At 38.3% G+C, this 19,673-nt stretch overlaps 1 protein-coding gene across 1 annotated transcript in view; it reads right to left on the reverse strand.

Annotated features, from left to right (window-relative positions):
* The window catches only part of tti1 (TELO2 interacting protein 1), a 34,995-nt gene extending 16,014 nt beyond the window's left edge, over positions 1-18,981 (reverse strand). Inside the window, exons 1-10 of the mRNA XM_038282062.1 lie at positions 18,880-18,981; positions 16,809-17,550; positions 14,198-14,535; positions 13,869-14,124; positions 9,758-9,935; positions 7,383-7,672; positions 3,546-3,962; positions 3,300-3,459; positions 3,032-3,196; positions 2,602-2,753 (exon numbers count right to left, since the gene is read on the reverse strand). Coding sequence (XP_038137990.1) covers positions 2,602-2,753; positions 3,032-3,196; positions 3,300-3,459; positions 3,546-3,962; positions 7,383-7,672; positions 9,758-9,935; positions 13,869-14,124; positions 14,198-14,535; positions 16,809-17,534 — 2,682 coding nt within the window. The 5' untranslated portion in view covers positions 17,535-17,550; positions 18,880-18,981. The remainder of the gene's footprint in view (positions 1-2,601; positions 2,754-3,031; positions 3,197-3,299; positions 3,460-3,545; positions 3,963-7,382; positions 7,673-9,757; positions 9,936-13,868; positions 14,125-14,197; positions 14,536-16,808; positions 17,551-18,879) is intronic.
* Positions 18,982-19,673: the final 692 nt, after the last annotated feature.

Here is a 19,673-nt window from a genome sequence, read left to right on the forward strand (position 1 = left end):
GTTACATAGGACTTCTTTTTAGGCCAATCAGAGTAAAGCAGGATTTTATGCAAAACAAGTAGAGGAGTTAAGGGGCTATAAATGCCTGTGTGTGGCACTTAAAATGTTTATTTGCTTGTGCTGATGAACTATCAACAACTCTATAAAAAGTAAGACTGGAAGGACAGAGCATTAGCAGAAACATTGACAGGATGGAAAAATGAGCCCTCTTAGGGGGAAGTGTGGCTGAGGGTTGATTTTAAATCAGAGGACATGAGCACAGTCCTCAACAGCTACAACTTTTATATGGATCCTTGCTCCTTTGCATCAAACTGCTGAATTATTTCATCAGCAATCAGTCAGTCAGTTCAACAGAAACTTTGTGTGAATCATTTATCTGATTCAGTTATACTAAAGATGCTGTGGAGGGGAAAACGGCTATGGAGGACGAGACTTGGACACAAAAACAGACTCAGTGGGAATCACTGCATTGATTAGAATGGCTTCAATTTGGAACGGAGCGAAACCCACAGATAAAAACATCTATGTGAACTCAAAGAAAGGCCTCTTTGCATTGTGCAGTCGGGTGATTGGTCACTAATATAGTGTCTGAAAAAAATATTCAATTAAATAGTTTTGTCTTCAACTGTACAACAAACAGATCATGTCGGAGATCCTTGATGTCTACAGCCATCATCATCATCATCTACATCTTTTTAAGGAACCCCTATAATGTGAATTATGATATGAAGACTTCATTTTATCCTCTAATACAGTGGTAACCAATTAAATATCAACGGGGTCCCAATAAAGAACATCAACAACCAGAGGGCTTTACCATGTTAACAGGAGAAGCGGCGCAAGTGAAATTAGACACTCTCATCAGACAACATGCAGTAATTTATAAATGCTTTAAATCAGGTTGGGTCCAAATTAGCCAGCAGGTTTGTCCGAATCCGGATCGTGCTTCGCTAATCCATGACCTCTGCCCTTAAAAATCCACATTTAATAATAAAATTCCCCCCAAAAAATGTTTGAACATCATGAAATACTATGACTGTTTGAAAGAACACCAAAACTGGCTTTTGTTTTTTTTAACCACAAAAAGATTGTTACATGTCACGTTGTTAGTATACATAGTTTATATAAATGAGGGTTGTCAAAAGTATTGATATTCAAAAAAGTATCGACACTGAAACGTTGTATCCGGATACAATACTCATTTTTAAAAGTATTGATACAGTGCCACCACCAGTGGCACCTAAGCAGTCATTCATCTAAAGTGCAGAATAGAGGACAATACACTTTCAGAACACTGTGTGATTGAATAATTCTGTGCAATTTTCAGTTTCAGACTTTTTTTTGAAAGAGGTGCAGCTGCTGAGAATTATTTCTGTTTCTTAACCGGTTTGGCTAGTGTCATTGTTATGTGTGTAAAGCATAGCCAAGGAAGGAACACTCAATTTTAATTTTGTAAGTTTTTTATCAAGCTTGCTTAATATTGTGCACAGCATACAACCTTTATTGTGTTTATTTATTGTATTTTATTTATTAATGAAAATATTTCTGTAGAATTTTGGAGTCTTTGTTTTTATCCTTGTGGTATCGAAAATGGTATCGAGTATCGAATATTTTCCTTAGTATCGTATCGAGTTGAAAAGTTTAGTATTGTGACAACCCTAATATAAATATGAGCAAATATTCTCCATTAACCACTACCATGTCTGCAATGGTGTAAAGATTTTAACTTGTCCCTAAATGCATTATTGTAAAAAAAAAAAAAAAAAACTTCTTTAAAGAGCAGAACCAAATAAAGAACTGAATATAGAAATGTATTAATAATCCCTAATTAATCATAAAATTCCCCTAATATTTTCAGAACACTATTGTTAAGATAAGTACCTGTCTTTTTGACATTTTTCCACAAAAAATGCTCAATTTACTTTCAATGGTGTTTAGTATATATTAAAAAAATGAGTAAAAACACAGTTTATGAAATCATAACTAAAATATTATCTGTTGATCAGCAATATGTCAACAACAATAAGCATTCCTCATGTCCCCTAACATATTTGTTATTTTAGAAAAAAATGAGAAAACCCGACTTAAGTATGAGTGAATAAAGACCCCAATATTAAAATTCATTAAAAATACACATTTTCATCAAATAATTTTCTAAATAGTTGTTGAAGGACCAGAACTCTTAAGAAGCACTATTAGTACTTAGTCAGCTCCCTGAAATTTTCTAAATAAATACACTTGAATATATTTCTAGTGATAATTAGTTAAGATTCAGAAAATTGTGAAAAATAAATTGTCCATCAAAAAATCATATTATCAAAAACACCAAATAAAAAGTAACAGGATGAATTATTTAACGCTTCCCCAATAAAAATGCTGACCTCACACATCAGAAGTTTTAAGTTATATAACAACTCAAAATAATGAATAATCAAAATAAATAATTCTCACGTATCAATTCCTACAGTATATCAAGAACAAAAGTCATATTATAAATGCCCCATTAATGTCATAATCATGTTATAAAATGTAATAAATCCTCTATTTGATTATATATGCAATATTTATTTATAAATGATTTCCTCACTGTCAAAACATCACCTTAAGTCGAAGCCTGAGGCTCGGGTCGGACAGCAGGTGAATGCAGCGCTCCATGACCTCTTTAGTGATGCTGAGGTGTGATGGAAGTTCTGCTTTCACATCAGGACCACCGGGATCCTCAGCATCGTCACATTCTGCAGGAGGAGGGACCTCTGGAGACACACGGTGTAGTTAGCTGCCTGCTTCAGTCCTGCTTTTATAACTTGATTAGAGTTAAACCTCTAACCTAATCTGGAAAACATAAATACTAGGGCTGGAGAATATTTCTAAGTTAGAACAAAATTATTTATTTTTTTTAAGATAAATTAGATAAATACTATATATATCACCATCTAGTGTCAAAAATGTGGAGGTATTATTTTGTTGCATATCGCCCAGCTCCAATAAATCCCATAACTGCACAGACAGTGAGACAATCTCCAATTATTACCGAGGTCTTCATCCTCATCCACTTCAATCCCAACTCCCTCTGCTAACTCCTTCTGCTTGCGGTAATCCAGCAGGAACTGGCAAATGTCGAAATCTTCCTGTTCAGCAGAAGCCCTGAAACTGGGCGACTTAGTGGTCCTATGGTGTGATGGAGGAAACCACCTGGCTAAAGGGAATAAAAACACCAACATAACCGGCATGGCAAAGTGTTCATGGAGGCACTTCCTCCAGACATGTGTAATAGGTCAGATTATGTTATGTATCCTTACCCAGTGCCTTAATGAGCGTGTGCAGTACAGATATAAAGAGAGGAGCTGTGTGGTCATAACTGAGATCCAGAGCCATCAGTACATCCTGCACTACGTCCCTGATCAGGGGCAGCAGGTTACAGTCCGAGTGAGCCAGCATCACCATTAATACCCGTGGAGCCTGGTCAACAGGATAGGAGAAACACCTTACAAGATTAGAAAGACCTGGACAGATGCGTTTAACCTTTTATTCTGCAGCAGCTGTACCTGAGGGTGTTGACTGAGCCTCTGCAGGTTCACCGATACGTCATTTAGCAGGTAGTCCGAATTGTCGCTGATCAGCTCCTTCAGGGAGGAGTAGCCACAGGCCTCGCTCAGGTCAATCATGGTGCTGAGCGCCGCCTGGCTGACCAACAGGGTCTCCTCGCCGGCTTTTTCCAGAACCGGGTAGAGCGACGTCATCAGCAGAGGGCGGAAGTCCCGCCGCAGAGCCTGGGCGAAGCACGCCACGCCCTCCAGCTGGATGCACAGCTGCCAGATGTTGCTGTTGAGCTGGTGGAGGGTAGACGTGGATGATGAGGTTGGAGGAGAGGTGGAGGAAGAAGGAATCACTTGTAGAGAGTTTGAAGCACTGCTGAAGATTTCACTGCTGGTTATGGACTTGAGACTGAAAGGACTCAGCACCTACAGAGAAAAAAAAAAAAAGATGTTACTATGGATCTAATCAGTCTCTTTTTAATAAAATAACAAACCACTGATATTTTATTTTGGTATTAAATTGGTGCTTAGAAATATCTCAAACTTTTAATTTTTCTTGTTAGCGGGAGTCGCTACTAAAAATATAAAGTAGCACATTTTCATGTAAAACTGCTAGTTTAAAATCCTCCTTCTCACATAGAAAGCCTTAAATGGCCAAGCTCCATCTTATATCAGAGATCTGATTGTTCCTTATGTTCCTAACAGAGCACTTCGCTCTCAATCTGCAGGTTTACTAGTGGTTCCTAGAATTAAAAATAAAAGAATGGGAGGCAGATCTTTTAGTTATCAGGCTCCTCTCCTGTGGAACCAACCACCAGTTTTAGTCCGTGAGGCAGACACCCTGTCTACTTTTATGGGTAGGCTTAAAACTTTCCTTTTTGATAAAGTTTATAGTTAGAGATGGCTCAGGTTATCCTGAGCCATCTCTATAGTTATGCTGCTATAGGCTTAGACTGCTGGAGGACAAAGGTACCCTATTTCATCATTCTATCTTCCACTCTGCAGAATCTGTTAGTTCAATCTCTAACATTCTGCTCTCTCTGCTTTTCCTCATAGTAGCTTAATCTGGTCTGTTCCTGTTTGGTTGTGACACCATCTTGGAGAGAAATATCAGCTGTGCTGCTGTCATCAACAATTTTGTTTATAGATGTTCGAGCTCGGCCTGTTTTTCCAGTGTAGTCCCGTTTCTCTGACTGTGACTGGCTGGATGTGCTCTCTTCATCCTCTTACATGGGAGCTGGCTCGGAGCTCGTCTGCCTGGCTGTGTGTTTCCTGGACCATTTGTATCTCTGCTTCCGTCTGCTTGAACCCCAGTTGGGCTCATTTCTTTTATTTTCTTGGGGGGGCTAAGCACACTAAGCACATGCTTAGTGTGAGGGATTGCCTTCGAGTCAATGAGTCTATGCAATCAACTGGTGTTCCTTAGATAGAAAACTTTGAATCAATCTGAATGTATGATCTGGTGAACTATAAAGTGCCTTGAGATGATATGTGTTGTGAATTGGCTCTATATAAACTGAATTGAAGAAAATTTTTAAATATTTCCAGATTTCTTTGATGCTGGAAAACTGAGTAGGGTTTTCTCAGTAGCAGAATATAAAGATGTGCCATCTTTGTGATCAGCATATCTCATATACCAGCTCTGCTGTTCAGTCCAGAAATACATTTTTCTAACAAAGCTGGTGTCATTTAAAGGGAAATGGACAGACAGACATTTAACACATAACATTTATAAACAAAAAGAACCAGAGAAAAAAAAATAAGAAAGAAACCAAACCAATTATTGTTCATTTTTGTTCTCTTGTTACAGGTGATGAAGCCAAAAGGCTTAATTATTGAAAAAATGGGAAATAATGGCTGTAGAGCTGTAAACTGCTTTAGACAGGCATGAGAAACTCACAGGGCAGGAAGCCCAGCCCAGACAAAGGTTTTCAGGTCAGACTTTTGGGTTTGCCTCAAGAGTTTTTCTTAAAAGCCTAAAACACCAAATTGTGCATCTTTCATTTCATCCCATCAGTTTTCTGTTTGTGTGTGAAATGTTCCCCCACAGGTGAAAACTGTCAGCCAGAGTTTGCACATTTTAGTTCTGCCTCTGACCCACAGCCACAAAAAAGGTAGGGGAATTTTCAACACTGCAAAAAGTGATCTAGAAATAATTTGAATGCCTTTAAAATTAGTGTATTTATCCTTTATTTGAGCAGTTTAACAGGATGGAATTGAATTACTAGTTTTGCCTTAAAAAGAAGATAATTAGATATTTAAAACTAATGTTTCCTTTTCTTAAATGTGATTGGCTGAGAATGCTGTTCTAGAATACAGCATCATAATCCACAATTAGAAATTAAAAAGAACGCAGCACAAAATATTCCTGTGCTAATGTCAGCAGGCCGGCTGTGTTTGCTAGATGATCATTCGTCCCACTTAATCTGATTTGACAAGGAGAATAAATGGTTCTCAGTTGTCGTAGAAGTCCTTGCTTTAGAAAGGATGCTGCTTTTTAAACTTTTATCTTTGTGGTGAACTTTGATGGGTAGTTGGAGGAGCAGCGTTTGAACAGGTCTGATTTTCTTGCATCATGATGCCTCACATTTGAAAAAACAGCCATTACAAACTCCGGCACCAAGATCATCTCTAGGAATCCGTTTTCTTTATTTTCTAGGCAATAAGAAGGTGACCGTTTTATAAAAGCAATAAGCGACTTAAATCTATCAAATTCATGTTGTGCCCCGCTGTTGTAAAATCCCGCTAACCCATTGCTACTCTGGGCTTATTTATAAAAATACACTTAATATAAGACAATCAGGTTGTTTTTTTTTTATTATTATTTCGAACATATATCATCATATTCCATTGGAAAATTGTCTTTCTTACCTGCTTTAATCAAGGGAAAATATGCCGTTTTCAAGAAAAATGACTTCTGTTTTAGTTCTGTAGTGCATTACTCTAAACACTTGGTAAAGTTGTTTCAATAGAGACAATAACCGGTTAACTGGCAACACATAATCAGCGAAAAAGAGCTGTGTAATAAACCCTTATCTGCCAATCAGTCTATGCAGCAATGTTTTAGAAGCAGGAATAAATGAATTGAAATATGCCTTTAGGACGAAGGAGAAAAGTGAAAAGATACAAGAACTTTATTATTCATGTTTTAAACGATTTTTTTTTTTTTTTTTTTTGGAAACATCTCAAGTCTTGATAAAGAATACCAAAATAAAACCACTTGACAGGTTATGCGAGTGTCATACTGTACAGATACAGGAAATAGGTAGAAATCTAAGGAAAATAATTCAGTGACGCTTAAGCCGGGCATACACTGAGCGATATATTCAATCGTTGCATGCAGCTACAGTTCAAACTGTATGATGAAACTACATGTTTTAAAATTTCACAGCTCACAATCAGCTCACGATGCATGTTCTAACACTGTTCGGCCCTGTCACTACCCCATCTGTCCCGGAAGCACGATCCGTCCTGCACATGCGCGAACAGATATACATAATGCAATTACGCTACTAAAATTACATATTTACATATCTATCGTTAACTCCCTAAAGAATGCTAATACACATCTTTGTATGACTTTTGTCAGACAATTTTGATAGTTTTTACATTTTCTTCGTTAAACTGCTTCTCTGACGTCTTTATCTGACATGCTCAGAGCAGTCTGGCAAAATATGATTAAACCATGTTTATCTACATTTTACTTGTTTCTTTCTTTAGATTACGCACTATATACCACAATGTTAACATGAAAGGATATATATATATATATATATATATATATATATATATATATATATATATATATATATATATATATATATATTCAGCTATGCAACTGTTTACCTGCTGATCCTGACGGTCTATGTCCGTCTCCTCGCTCACGGTTATCAGGTGCCAGTTGTTTAGGCTGGTGTATTCCTCCATGATCGACACCACTGCTGCTTTAAGGTCTTCATTGGAAGCAGGGTGACCCTGGAATTCACCGCCATCCAAATGGCGAGCCTGCACCGCCATACCAGCGGCGCCTCTGACCATCTCATTTAGGACCATGGCAGCCTGCTTTCTGTAGGCTGAGGATTGTCGATACAGGTCCAAGAGGTGATCAGTGAGAAGGTAGAGGTTGCCGTAGTAACCTAGGAAATGGAAAGGGAGATGATAAAGAATGAAATTTAAATAAAAATTAGTATGGAATACATTAAAAGAATATCATCTCATATTGTGCAAAAAAAAAGAAGGAAAGACAGGAAAAAGTAATAAAATAAACAGAAATTGAGTGAGTTAGCAGAGGTGTCAATTAACAAAGTACAAATACTTTGTTAACTTACTTAAGTAGTAATTTTGGCCATCTATACTTTACCACAGTAATTATTTTTTAGACAACTTTTGACTTCTACTCCTTACATTTTTTGCAATGATCTCTTTTTTTCTGCTCCGTACATTTTAAAAATAGACTCATTGGTTTTGTTTCATTTAAGCTCATATTCATGATCGCCTGTTAGTGTCTAAAAAAAACAAAACAAAAAAACATAAATTAATTTGTTTTATCCAGACAATTAATTTCTTTGTAATGGTACAAGAATAAACTATTTATTTTGGTGTGTGGGGATGCAAAGTTACATTTGCCACTGTTGCCATTAATAATAATAGAAGGAAAATTAAGTATAAGGAAGTTACCATCCAGAACTGTATCTAAAAAATGTCATATAATAGGTTAGTGCAGATACCAGTATAAGGCTTAAAGCTTCGTCCTTAACATTCATCCTGCATTAGTTTTACTTTTATACATTTAGTTTAAAAAGTCTTACTTTTCAACTTTTACTTGAGTAAAAAGCTTAAGTTGATACTTATACAAAAGTGTTTTTAAACAGTAGGATTTATAATTCTACTTATGTAATAAACATAAATACTTTTGACTAGTGTTGCACCGATAGCGATACCAGTATCGGACAGGGCACCCGTAGATTTTCAAAGCCAGAAGTTTATTCAACTATTGTCACCCATTCCAGTTAGGCAATAAAAAGTTCTACTGGATTCACTTTGTTTTAGTCTTTTTCCTGCTTCACAAAGGTAGGCAGCAGCTTGACAAAGCCATGATGGCAATTATTCTACATCCAAGTAGTATGCAGTTCTTCATATATGTACACACAGATCAATTTCAAACAGATGGTATCGCTTTCAGCCAATATTGCCCAGCCAGGTATCAGGTATCGTATCAGGGCAAAGAAATGGCATCAGCGCAACTCTACTTTTGACACCTTATTTCAGCTAGAGGACAAACATAAGAAAGACGTGAAACATAACATTGCCCAACAAAAAAAAAAGTAAATGAGGATAATAAAGGCTATAAAGACATGGTACACTCAAGAAACACAAAAATACATATTTATAAAACCAAAATATTATGAGACAATAAAATTTGCTAAACTGCAAGCACAACAAATAAAATAAAATAAAAACAAAATGCAGAAAATACGGTATACAAAATTAAAAAAACAAATAAAAAGGAAACTATTACATAAAATAGCCTGCATGTGTAATTCTGAGCCAATGTGGATTAGGAAAAATCAGTAATGATCTGGACTTGTACTTCCCGTTTTGTCCTTTAAAGCTGTATTTTCATAGCCTCGTGAGACCATCCTGATCTCGCGAGCTTTCAAGATTTCGCTCGCTAGTCAGTCTGGAGACTCTCCGTTGAAAAAAATTTGGAGCCGTTCACCAAACGAACGTCCAATCAGCGTTGGCTTTGAGGTGGGTTGAGGTGTGACGCAACGAGAAGCGCGACAGTTCAGTCTAAAGAACATGGCGGCTTCAGCCGATGAAACTAGCGTTAGCGTGGCTATCTAGCAAGTTTTATCGGAATTACAGAGTATTTCTTCACTGAAAGAAGAGCAAAACACTGCTCTGGAGGCTTTTCTCAGAGGAAAAGATGTTTTTGCTCTTCTCCTGACTAGTTTCGGCAAGAGTAGCCTGGCTGTTAATCCGTCATATGCTTCGTTGATCTGATTGGTTTATTTGGTTTATTTGGCCCGTCTATCACCAACACCGGCCAATCAGCTAACCAGTATTTTCGCCCCTTCCCAAAATTACTTCAACTGAAGGTTTCCAGATGGATATGCGGAGCAAATCCATCTGGCAGAGTCAGGTTAGTATTTTCATAGTTCAAATACATCATTTAAAAAGAAGAAAAAATAGATGACATCAATGCTTATGATGGTTACCTAAAGTTCTGCAGATTTCCATGAGCACGCAGAAGATCTTCTCATCTGTGAAGTACAGGAAATGCTTCCTCTGAGTGTGAGCGGTGGAGGAGTCATGGGGGCCGGAGGTGCTCTCTATGGGGTCAGTGTAGCTCCTTTCCTCCACGATATGAACATCCATCACATCCAGCTCCAGAACCTGCAAAGACAGTTTCAACCCTCTTTCACAGTGGTTTGTTTTATGCAATAAATGAAATGCACAAAATGCTGAAAAATAAATCGCACTTTTAAATTAGGGACATAAAACAACTTTTCACTGAGACAATACTATGCTCCATTAAACTGACAAAGAGAAAAATTTACTAAGAAGAACTGAACGTATGTAATGAATCCAAAATGTGTAACACTATTATGGTTATAAATTATATTAACATAATTTAAAGGTACAGGTGCTGGTCATAAAATTAGAATATCATGAAAAAGTAGATTGATTTCAGTAATTCCATTTAAAAAGTGAAACTTGTATATTATATTCATACATTACATACAAACTCATATATTTCAGATGTTTATTTAGTTTAATTTTGATGATTACAAATGACAACAAATGAAAATCTCAAATTCATCATATCAGAAAATTAGAATATTGTGAAAAGGTTCAAAATTGATGGCCCCTGGTGCCACACTCTAATCAGCTAATTAACTCAAACCACCTGCAAAAGCCTTTAAATGGTCTTTCAGTCTAGTTCTATAGGCTACACAATCATGGGGAAGACTGCTGACTTGACAGTTGTCCAAAAGACGACCATCGACACCTTGCACAAGGAGGGCAAGACACAAAAGGTCATCGCTAAAGAGGCTGGCTGTTCACAGAGCTCAGTGTCCAAGCACATTAATAGAGAGGCGAAGGGAAGGAAAAGATGTGGTCGAAAAAAGTGTACAAGCAAGAGAGATAACCGCACCCTGGAGAGGATTGTGAAACAAAACCCATTCAAAAATGTGGGGGAGATTCACAAAGAGTGGACTGCAGCTGGAGTGAGTGCTTCAAGAACCACCACACACAGACGTATGAAAGACATGGGTTTCTGCTGTCGCATTCCTTGTGTCAAGCCACTCTTGAACCACAGACAGCGTCAGAAGCGTCTTGCCTGGGCTAAAGAGAAACAGGACTGGACTGCTGGTGAGTGGTCCAAAGTCATGTTCTCTGATGAAAGTAAATTTTGCATTTCCTTTGGAAATCAAGGTCCCAGAGTCTGGAGGAAAAGAAGAGAGGCACTTCATCCACGTTGCTTGAAGTCCAGTGTAAAGTTTCCACAGTCAGTGATGGTTTGGGGTGCCATGTCATCTGCTGGTGTTGGTCCATTGTATTTTCTGAGGTCCAAGGTCTACGCAGCCACATACCAGGAAGTTTTAGAGCACTTCATGCTTCCTGCAGCTGACCAACTTTTTGGAGATGCAGATTTCATTTTCCAACAGGACTTGGCACCTGCACACAGTGCCAAAGCTACCAGTACCTGGTTGAAGGACCATGGTATCCCTGTTCTTAATTGGCCAGCAAACTCTCCTGACCTTAACCCCATAGAAAATCTATGGGGTATTGTGAAGAAGAAGATGCAATACACCAGACCCAACAATTCAGAAGAGCTAAAAGCCACTATTAGAGCAACCTGGGCTATCATAACACCTGAGCAGTGCCACAGACTGATCGACTCCATGCCACGCCGCATTGCTGCAGTAATACAGGCCAAAGGAGGCCCAACTAAATACTGAGTGCTGTACATGCTCATACTTTTCATGTTCATACTTTTCAGTTGGCCAACATTTCTATAAATCCTTTGTTTTTATTGGTCTTCAGTAATATTCTAATTTTCTGATATGATGAATTTGAGATTTTCATTTGTTGTCATTTGTAATCATCAAAATTAAACAAAATAAACATCTGAAATATATGAGTTTGTATGTAATGTATGAATATAATATACAAGTTTCACTTTTTAAATGGAATTACTGAAATCAATCTACTTTTTCATGATATTCTAATTTTATGACCAGCACCTGTAAAGTCCGATACCTGGAGACATTATTTCAGTTGATTTTTTCCCCTACAGGTTTCTTCTTTTTTTTTTTTTTTTTTTTTACATCTCAATGTTATAAAATCATCTAACGACATTTTTTATATCAAACAAAGGGGAAAACCCTCATTTCATTTCTTGTGTGAAAAACCCAAGAAAATGAACCTGGTTCTATGTGAGGGAATAAAATCATTCACCTCCATCAGGTACGAATTAGCAGGGAGTCTTTTGCACAGCTTTAACCCTTTCTAGGGCTCTCAGAGAGATAAATGCCTGTTCCCTCATCCTTCCCGCCAGAAGCAGTAGATAGAGACGTCTCCTCCAGTTTAATCCGTCACATCATTGGACTTCTACCACCTCATTCTCCTTAATCAACCTCACATTACAATTTGTTTTATTGATAGTTATACACAGAAAAACCATCGATCATTTGATTCTTTTCTATTCAACAACAGATTATGAAGGATTAAGTCCTTTATTTAATAATTAATAGTAAATGGTAAATGGCCTGTACTTATATAGTGCCTTTTCAAGTGAGGAGACTTGACCAAAGCGCTTTACACTACATTCATTCACCCATTCAAACTCACAAGCTACATTGTAGCTACGGCTACCCTGGGGCTCAATGACAGAGGCGCGGCTCCCGTACACTGGCGCCACCGGGCCCTCTGACCACCATCAGTAGACAATTAAAGGAGAAGTTCGGTTTTTAACACTTTAAGCCCATTTTCTGTAGTGTCCAGGATGAAATCGAATGATCGACACCAAAATGTTGACAATTGGTCCTGTCTCTGCTTTTTGGCTCATTTAGAATCACCCCCTGGCTGCTTTAGAATGGCTTCCATAGAGCATGTCCGATAATGTCCTTAAAACAACCTTAAACTTTCTTTTTTTTAAATATGCTACTCACCGGGTCGTCAGCGCTGTTCAATGACGTTCCAAAAAAAGTTTCGTAAAGAAAAAACGTTCCTGTAGTGTTTTATTTAGCATTTTGTAAATCCCATTGAGTTCTGTTGGAATAGTCAATATTCCCCTGCCACCGGAAACGGAAATGGGGCCTGTTTACACAGTTGTAGTCTTTTCGCTTCACTCTGTGTACTCCGACGTCGAGAATCAAGAATCCACCTTTCGTATTCCATTTTCAGAGTTTTTTTAAGTGTTTAATAGAGACGTTAGCACCTCGACGTCGGTCCTGCAGAGCAATTTGAGCAGCAGGAGCAGCACCTTATGAGCTTCTGACGTGCAATGATGCCCTGCAAAAATTGAACTTTTGCTGCTCGAAGCACCACATCAACCAATCAGAGAAGCTGATCTGGGAGAGAGACAAAGCACTGCTGATGCAGATCGCTATGATCACTCCTCTGAAACGGTTTTACGTCTAAATTAACTTAAAATGTCGAAACCTGCCGTTAATATAAGTTTGATTTTATTATTCTGGTGCCTGCAGTTAGGATTCATAAATAAAAAAATGCCTTCCAGCTGCCCCTAACAGTAGCGGAAAACCGCTAAGAGGCGACCTGGCCAGAGGCTAAAGTGGATTTCTAGTGACAGAGCACTGCCGGTATGTGGTGGTCTGAGCCGCTCCGACAAGGAAATCATATTTGAAGGCAGGACGGTTATCTTCATGAACTGACTGCACAGAAGAAGTTTTCAGGTGGACTTTTTCACTTAAAAACATTAAAACTACTTTTTACCCACTGATTACAGAAAATATAGCTGCACTTATTACAGGCAAAGAAAGGATAGGATAGCTCCGCCCAACCCGCATCACACCCATTTTTCCACCGCGCAGCTAGAGCAGCAAAGGTGCTTCAGCCTCGCCTCAGAACTTAACTTGTACGAGCATCAAAAATGAAGCAGCACGCACATTTTTGCTGCTTCTGCTGCATGTGGTCTGAATGAAGCATAGAAGTCTAAAGATCTCCAAATGGAACCAGAAGCAAACCTTCCAAAAGGTTAAGCTTTTATCTTCTCAGTCCTCAGCAAATGTTTCCAGATGTTTTTGAATACAAAAAATACAAGAGAAGCTATTTTTTCCTTTCCCAGCCCTCATGTATTACCTGCATTAGTGCTTTGGAGATCCTGTCCAGGTGTGCAGCAGAGTTTAGCACCACAGAGACTAGTGGCCCGAGGACTTTCAGGTAACCAAGGAACACATTGAGGACAAACAGCTTCTTCTGGTCGTCAGAGGTCCTCATCAGCCGAGGGAGGGAGGTGGCTAATGAGTGAAGGTTCTCAGACAACACATCAGTCAAGTTCTTACTGTCTGTGCTGCTCTGATTCCTCTGTGAAACGTCTCTAAGAGCAACCTCACACCTACAGAAGGAGAATGGAGCATCAGTCTGAGGTTTGAGTCGTCATCCTCACAGAATAAAGCATGAAAACAAACCTCTCTCTGACTCTGGGCTCTTTATCGTTTATCGCTCCCACCAGGGCTTCCAGGAGCGGCCCCACACACTCTTTCAGCGACTGGCCGCACGCTGCCAGCAGATGGTCGGCCAGCTCCACCATTTCCAGCCTGACCTTCCAGTGCTCGTGGGCTGAAGTGCAGGAGATGATCTTCTTCAGCAGCACACACAGCTTCCTTGCTGTTCCCTTCACCCAGTCTGGCGTCCTCTGGACCATGAGCTGCGTGATCCTACCCAGGTCTGGGGGAGGAGGTTTACCGGACTCAGTGCTCTGCAGATGGGAATCCTCCATGACCAGCCCCACTGACCCGGACCAAACCTGAAAAATACCAGCAATTTGATTTCTAAGGAGTAAAAACCATGCAACGCTCCAGGGGCCTGTTTCAGAAAGGAGGTTACGTGAAAACTCTGAGTTTGTTAACCCTGAAATGAGGAAAACTCTGGGTTTTCTGTTTCAGAAAGGGAGGTAAGTTAAACCTGAGAAAGCAGAGTAAGTCAAGCCCGTTTCTGAAAGAGAGGTAACTTATACTCAGAGTCAGTTACCATGGCAATTTACTCTGTGAACCTAACCTGGTCAGGAGCAGGTTTTCTGCAGAAAATCCAGAGTTTATTTTGGTCTCCTCCCCTTTTTTAAAGAGGAAGTGGTGTTTAAACACCTCATTGATTCTTTGGGGACATACAGTATTCATTGCACACATTTCAGTCACGTAGAGCGCATCAAAGGGAATGAAATGGCATGTCCTTTTATGGATGATCCTGTTTGTAAAGCCAGGTAGCTACTCTACTCCCATGATGTGCTCAAGGCTTACCTGCTTGAAGTATGTTTTTATATTTCATTTTCAGCTGCTGCCATGTTCTTTTGATGCCTGCAGGATTGCACCTATCCATGAAAACTTTGTTTTACTTACTTATTAATTACTTTCTAAATCCCAAATCAACCTCAACCACTTGAACAATACAAGGAGAGACAAGAAACTGCACTTCTAATGCTTTCAAATAAACAATATTCAATTGCATGAATTAATCTTAAATTGACCAAAGTGTGTAACTAGAGGGAGAAAGTTCAAATCAAAATATACCTTTTAAAATTTGATATTAAATCCACTATTGTTTTATAGTCTTTAATTTAATGACAGTATTTATATGACTTAAGTAACTTAATTCATTACACCCAACACTGTATAAAAGTAATTAAAATGTAAACTTACGCATTGACTCGAGCAGCTATTTTCACCCAAGCTAACTCTCTCTCCTTCGCCGCTGCAGCCGTGTTGCTTTTTTTAAAAAATACATGTTCAACTTCTGCATATGCTTGCATAAGCACATCCAGTTCTGCTGGTGAGAAATATGCACACCTTTTTTTGTCTGACGCTGTTGCCATGGTGACTCGTAATATCTGTGCTCCATTGATAATGGCTTTTTATAGTTGTGGTGCACGCGCTTAACTCAGAGTCAGTCAATTTAGAGTTGATTGAACTAACTCATTTCAGCTGTTCTGAAACCCAAAACTCAGAGTTTCCAATCTCAGGATAAGTCAACTCAGAGTTGAAGTTTTAACTCAGAGTTGGTTGAACTTCCTTATTGAAACAGGCCCCTGAACTTGTTCACATTTTGTCAAGTTTCATGTATTTACTTGTGATTTAAACTGTGGCAGACAAACACAAAGTAGCACAGAGAGAAACAAAGATGGATTGTGATATTTAGACGGTTTTTCTTTTTCGAATGATTAAGGGATCAGCGCCCTGTTATATCGTTATATCTTAGAATATTGTTTTTTTGTTGTTGTTTTTCTATTATAATCAACATAAATAAAAGAATTTTAAATGGAAATAGCAAAAACATCAATAACATACTGACAGGATACTAACTGATTGATTTATTATTGTTTTTGATAAATCTGTTATTCTAAACAATAGTTTTTGTACATTTTTTTCATTCATTTCTTTTTTTTTAAACTTTACTGTGCATTTTAATTAAATAGCAAATGGCAAAACATAAAATAATTTGCATATATACATGTATTTCTTTTACTTAATATAAGAAAAATGTATCTTTAATGAAATTATTTTTATATGTTTTACTATTTTTAAGGTTTATATTTGTAGAGTTGTATCCTTTGATGCTGTAAGTAGGTTATTCTTTTGGTGTCATAACACTTTAGGTCACAGTTTAAATCGATATATAGATATATATTGATGATTATTTCAATAGCAAAAAAATCCGATTAATCTGATGAATCATTTCAGCAGAACCAATTTTAGATAAAATTAGTATCAAAAAACTGTATAATTTTTTCTTCCATCTTACATTTATGACACATTTTTAGTTGATTTTTATAAAGAGAATCCAGGTATGTGTAATGTGGCATAATGCAACGTTTTAGGGGCCCTAACTTTAGCTTGTGCTCCTTTATAAACCGACAGACACTGCTAACATGTCAACCTATTTCAATTATCAAGTGAAAAAACATTTAAATTAGGACGTGTTTGAATTAACTGATACCAAAAGCATGGACAGTGGTTAGATAATTACAGCATTTGTTTTTAATAAATCAACCATGAAATTCATTTGAATTTTTTATTTTTTTTTTACCTTCATGGCCTTGACTGTCACTGCATGACCTTGCCTCAGATCTCCGCTGATGATCCTTGCTACAGCCACAGTGATCCCCGGTAGGAAGGAAGCCATGGTGCCACCCACACAGCGTCGCTCATCCGATGACGGGACAACATGCTCCTGAGAGCAGTTACAGTGCAGAACCAAAGACTGGAGGCACTTCAAGGCCGCGGCCTGTATATCTCTGGATTTGTCCTTTTCTCCTAAAGCCAGCAGCAGTGATACAGCAGCGCCCAGCCCAGGAAGCATCATGGGCTCATAGAGTCTGAAGACTATGTCGCCATACGCAGAGTGGAGCAGAGCATCCAAGCACCTTAGAACAGCTAACTTCAGCTCCTCTGATGTTTCTGCAGGTTTCCCCGGGTCTGTGGGGGAGGACAGGCAGAGGCAGAGCTCTGAGAAGAGGTCATGGAGGGTGTCCCAGCTTTGGACACAAGTCCTCTCCAGGACATGGCTCACTGCTTCAGCCACAGCCTGGACCAGCTTTTCCTTTTTCTGCCCGGGGACTTTGAGGACAAAGCGGAGGGGGAAGAGGACGTACTCTTGGAGCTGCTGCAGTGAAGCTTCATCGACATGTTCTAACTGCTCCTTAAGTGTTTCCACGTTGGCCAGCGTGGGCTCCTTGGTGAGCAGGACACAGGCTGGCCGCAGATAGGCGAAGGCGATCTTTGGATCATTGATCTGAGACATGGCTGGAGGCATCACTGGGAGGGCACCTCTGTAAAAGGGTAGGTGGGAAGTTTAATCATGGACAATATGTAATTTCATTTACTTCAACTCTGTTCCTCTTTGCATTTTTATTAAATCCAGCTAATTTTCAATTGTTTATTGGCTTTAGGGTTACTATAGTTAATAAAGAAAGGAGCTAGTTATGTTATGAGATGAGCCGAGGCTTCGAGGCGTGTGTCGAGTAGTGGAGGGGTTGTTTCTCCGAGGCGTGATTCATTTAGGGGCCAAAATTGATGACGTCTGAAGCCTCGCTACCGTGATACCGCATGACCGCTTTAGCAAGTGGTTCAGAAAGTGCAATAACTTTGACAGGCATTTAAACAGCTTCAGGATTCAGTCAAGATGTGAGAGTTTGTAGGAGAGTTGCTGTCAGCAGGATGGATAGATTCTAAGAATTGATTGATTGAAAAACAATCAATCAATCTAGTTGGTTAAAACCATTTTAGTTAAACAATGTAATGATCAAAATCTGAGCAAGCTGCTGGATACAGTTTTAACTTTAGTGTTAAGTAGTATTGCTTTCTGTTGAATCAATGTTGGTGATGCCAGCTGTAAGTAAGACTTTCACTCCTGACGTTGATGGTTCAAGACCCACCTTAGACTTTTGAAAGTTGCAATTATACTTAAGTATTTTGGCTAATGTGAATAATTTGTATTGGTTTGCCCTCTATAAATTCAGTAAAAACAGTGCCAAAATAGATGGACTGGTTTAGAAAATTAAAACCAAAAACTGAGGAAAAACTATTATGTTTGAATAAAAATTATTAACACCTTTTAATTTGCTCATCATTGCCCAATTTGCACAAGCACTTTCACTGTCTGCTTGATCTTATTTCACCAAAATGGCAGAAAAACTGTGTGCCTAAAATGAAAAAATTCTCTTCTAAGGCATTTGACACAAAAAATACACACACCAATCATTAACAATTTCAAAGGAACTTAAATGGGAAAAGCAACAAAAAAAATGCAAAAAGAAAAAACATCATTTTATTACTAACTGCAGTTCTGCACTCCACCAGTAGGTGACATGTTCACATGAAGCTTCATGAACTGTGGGGATTCAAACGGTTCAATGCCTCATAAGGCTTCATCTCACCATCACTACTGACAGCTAACCTAATGCTAATAAGTTCAAAGGTTTTGATTCCTCATAGCATTTAAACCTTAACATGATTTTGGTTTGGTTTTTTATCATATTTCATAATGTGTTAAGATAAATTAATTGAGATTAATGCGTGATGTCTCCACTAATTCGTGTTTAAATTAAGCTAACAGCCTTAATGCTGCTAAAGAGGGGCGGGGATAAACAGCAGCCTACCTTCATCCCAGCTGTAGCAAGAAATGCCCCTGAAAAGTCTGCTATTAAGACAAGTTAACTAAGGAACAAAATAGTAAACATCGCACACTGACGAAGTTACCGCTGAATGCCTTGCAGCGTCATAAAACTGCGTCGGTGACGCATACGTTTTACGAAGGATAAGGATTTCCGGTTCTTTTCAAAATAAATATTTTCGAAAGTTACAAACTAACTGGCATGGCAGGTATGTGTTTATTAAAGCACATCCCGGAGACAGGAGTTTACAGGGCTTTAAGTTAACAAAAAAAAAAAGGAAACACAAAAAAGTATATGGGATACTTTCAGAGAAGCAGCTAAACAAGAAATGAAGCAATAACAACATAAAACCCTTTTAAACAGAGCAGTCAAAGGCAACTCTAAGAGGGTTTTTAATATTATTTTAAAATTAAATGTGGGTTGCAGTATTTTCACAATCTCATGGGGTGCAAGAAAGTAATTCTTTTTCTCCTTATTCATTTCTGGTTTTGAAGACACAAATCAGATTTGAACCAGAATATTTGAGTCTGTATTATACAGTGACCACAAATCTGTAATGTGCTGTTTGTTTGTTTTTAAAATGTATTTATCTATTTTTTGTACAAGGCTTTTTTTTTTATGTCTAAACTAGCAGCAGGATTTTGCCTCTGAAAGCCTGTGTCAGGACATTAGAACTGGGCCCAACTCACCTCATTTTTGTGAGGATGTTTTCTGCACGTCAACTGCAATCTGTGAAGAAACCATTGCACTTATTAATTTAACTTAAGGTAAATGTACAG

Source organism: Cyprinodon tularosa, unplaced genomic scaffold, assembly GCF_016077235.1.
Source record: "Cyprinodon tularosa strain WSP-4 unplaced genomic scaffold, ASM1607723v1 ctg1039, whole genome shotgun sequence".
In the NCBI taxonomy this organism is placed as follows: Eukaryota; Metazoa; Chordata; class Actinopteri; order Cyprinodontiformes; family Cyprinodontidae; genus Cyprinodon; species Cyprinodon tularosa.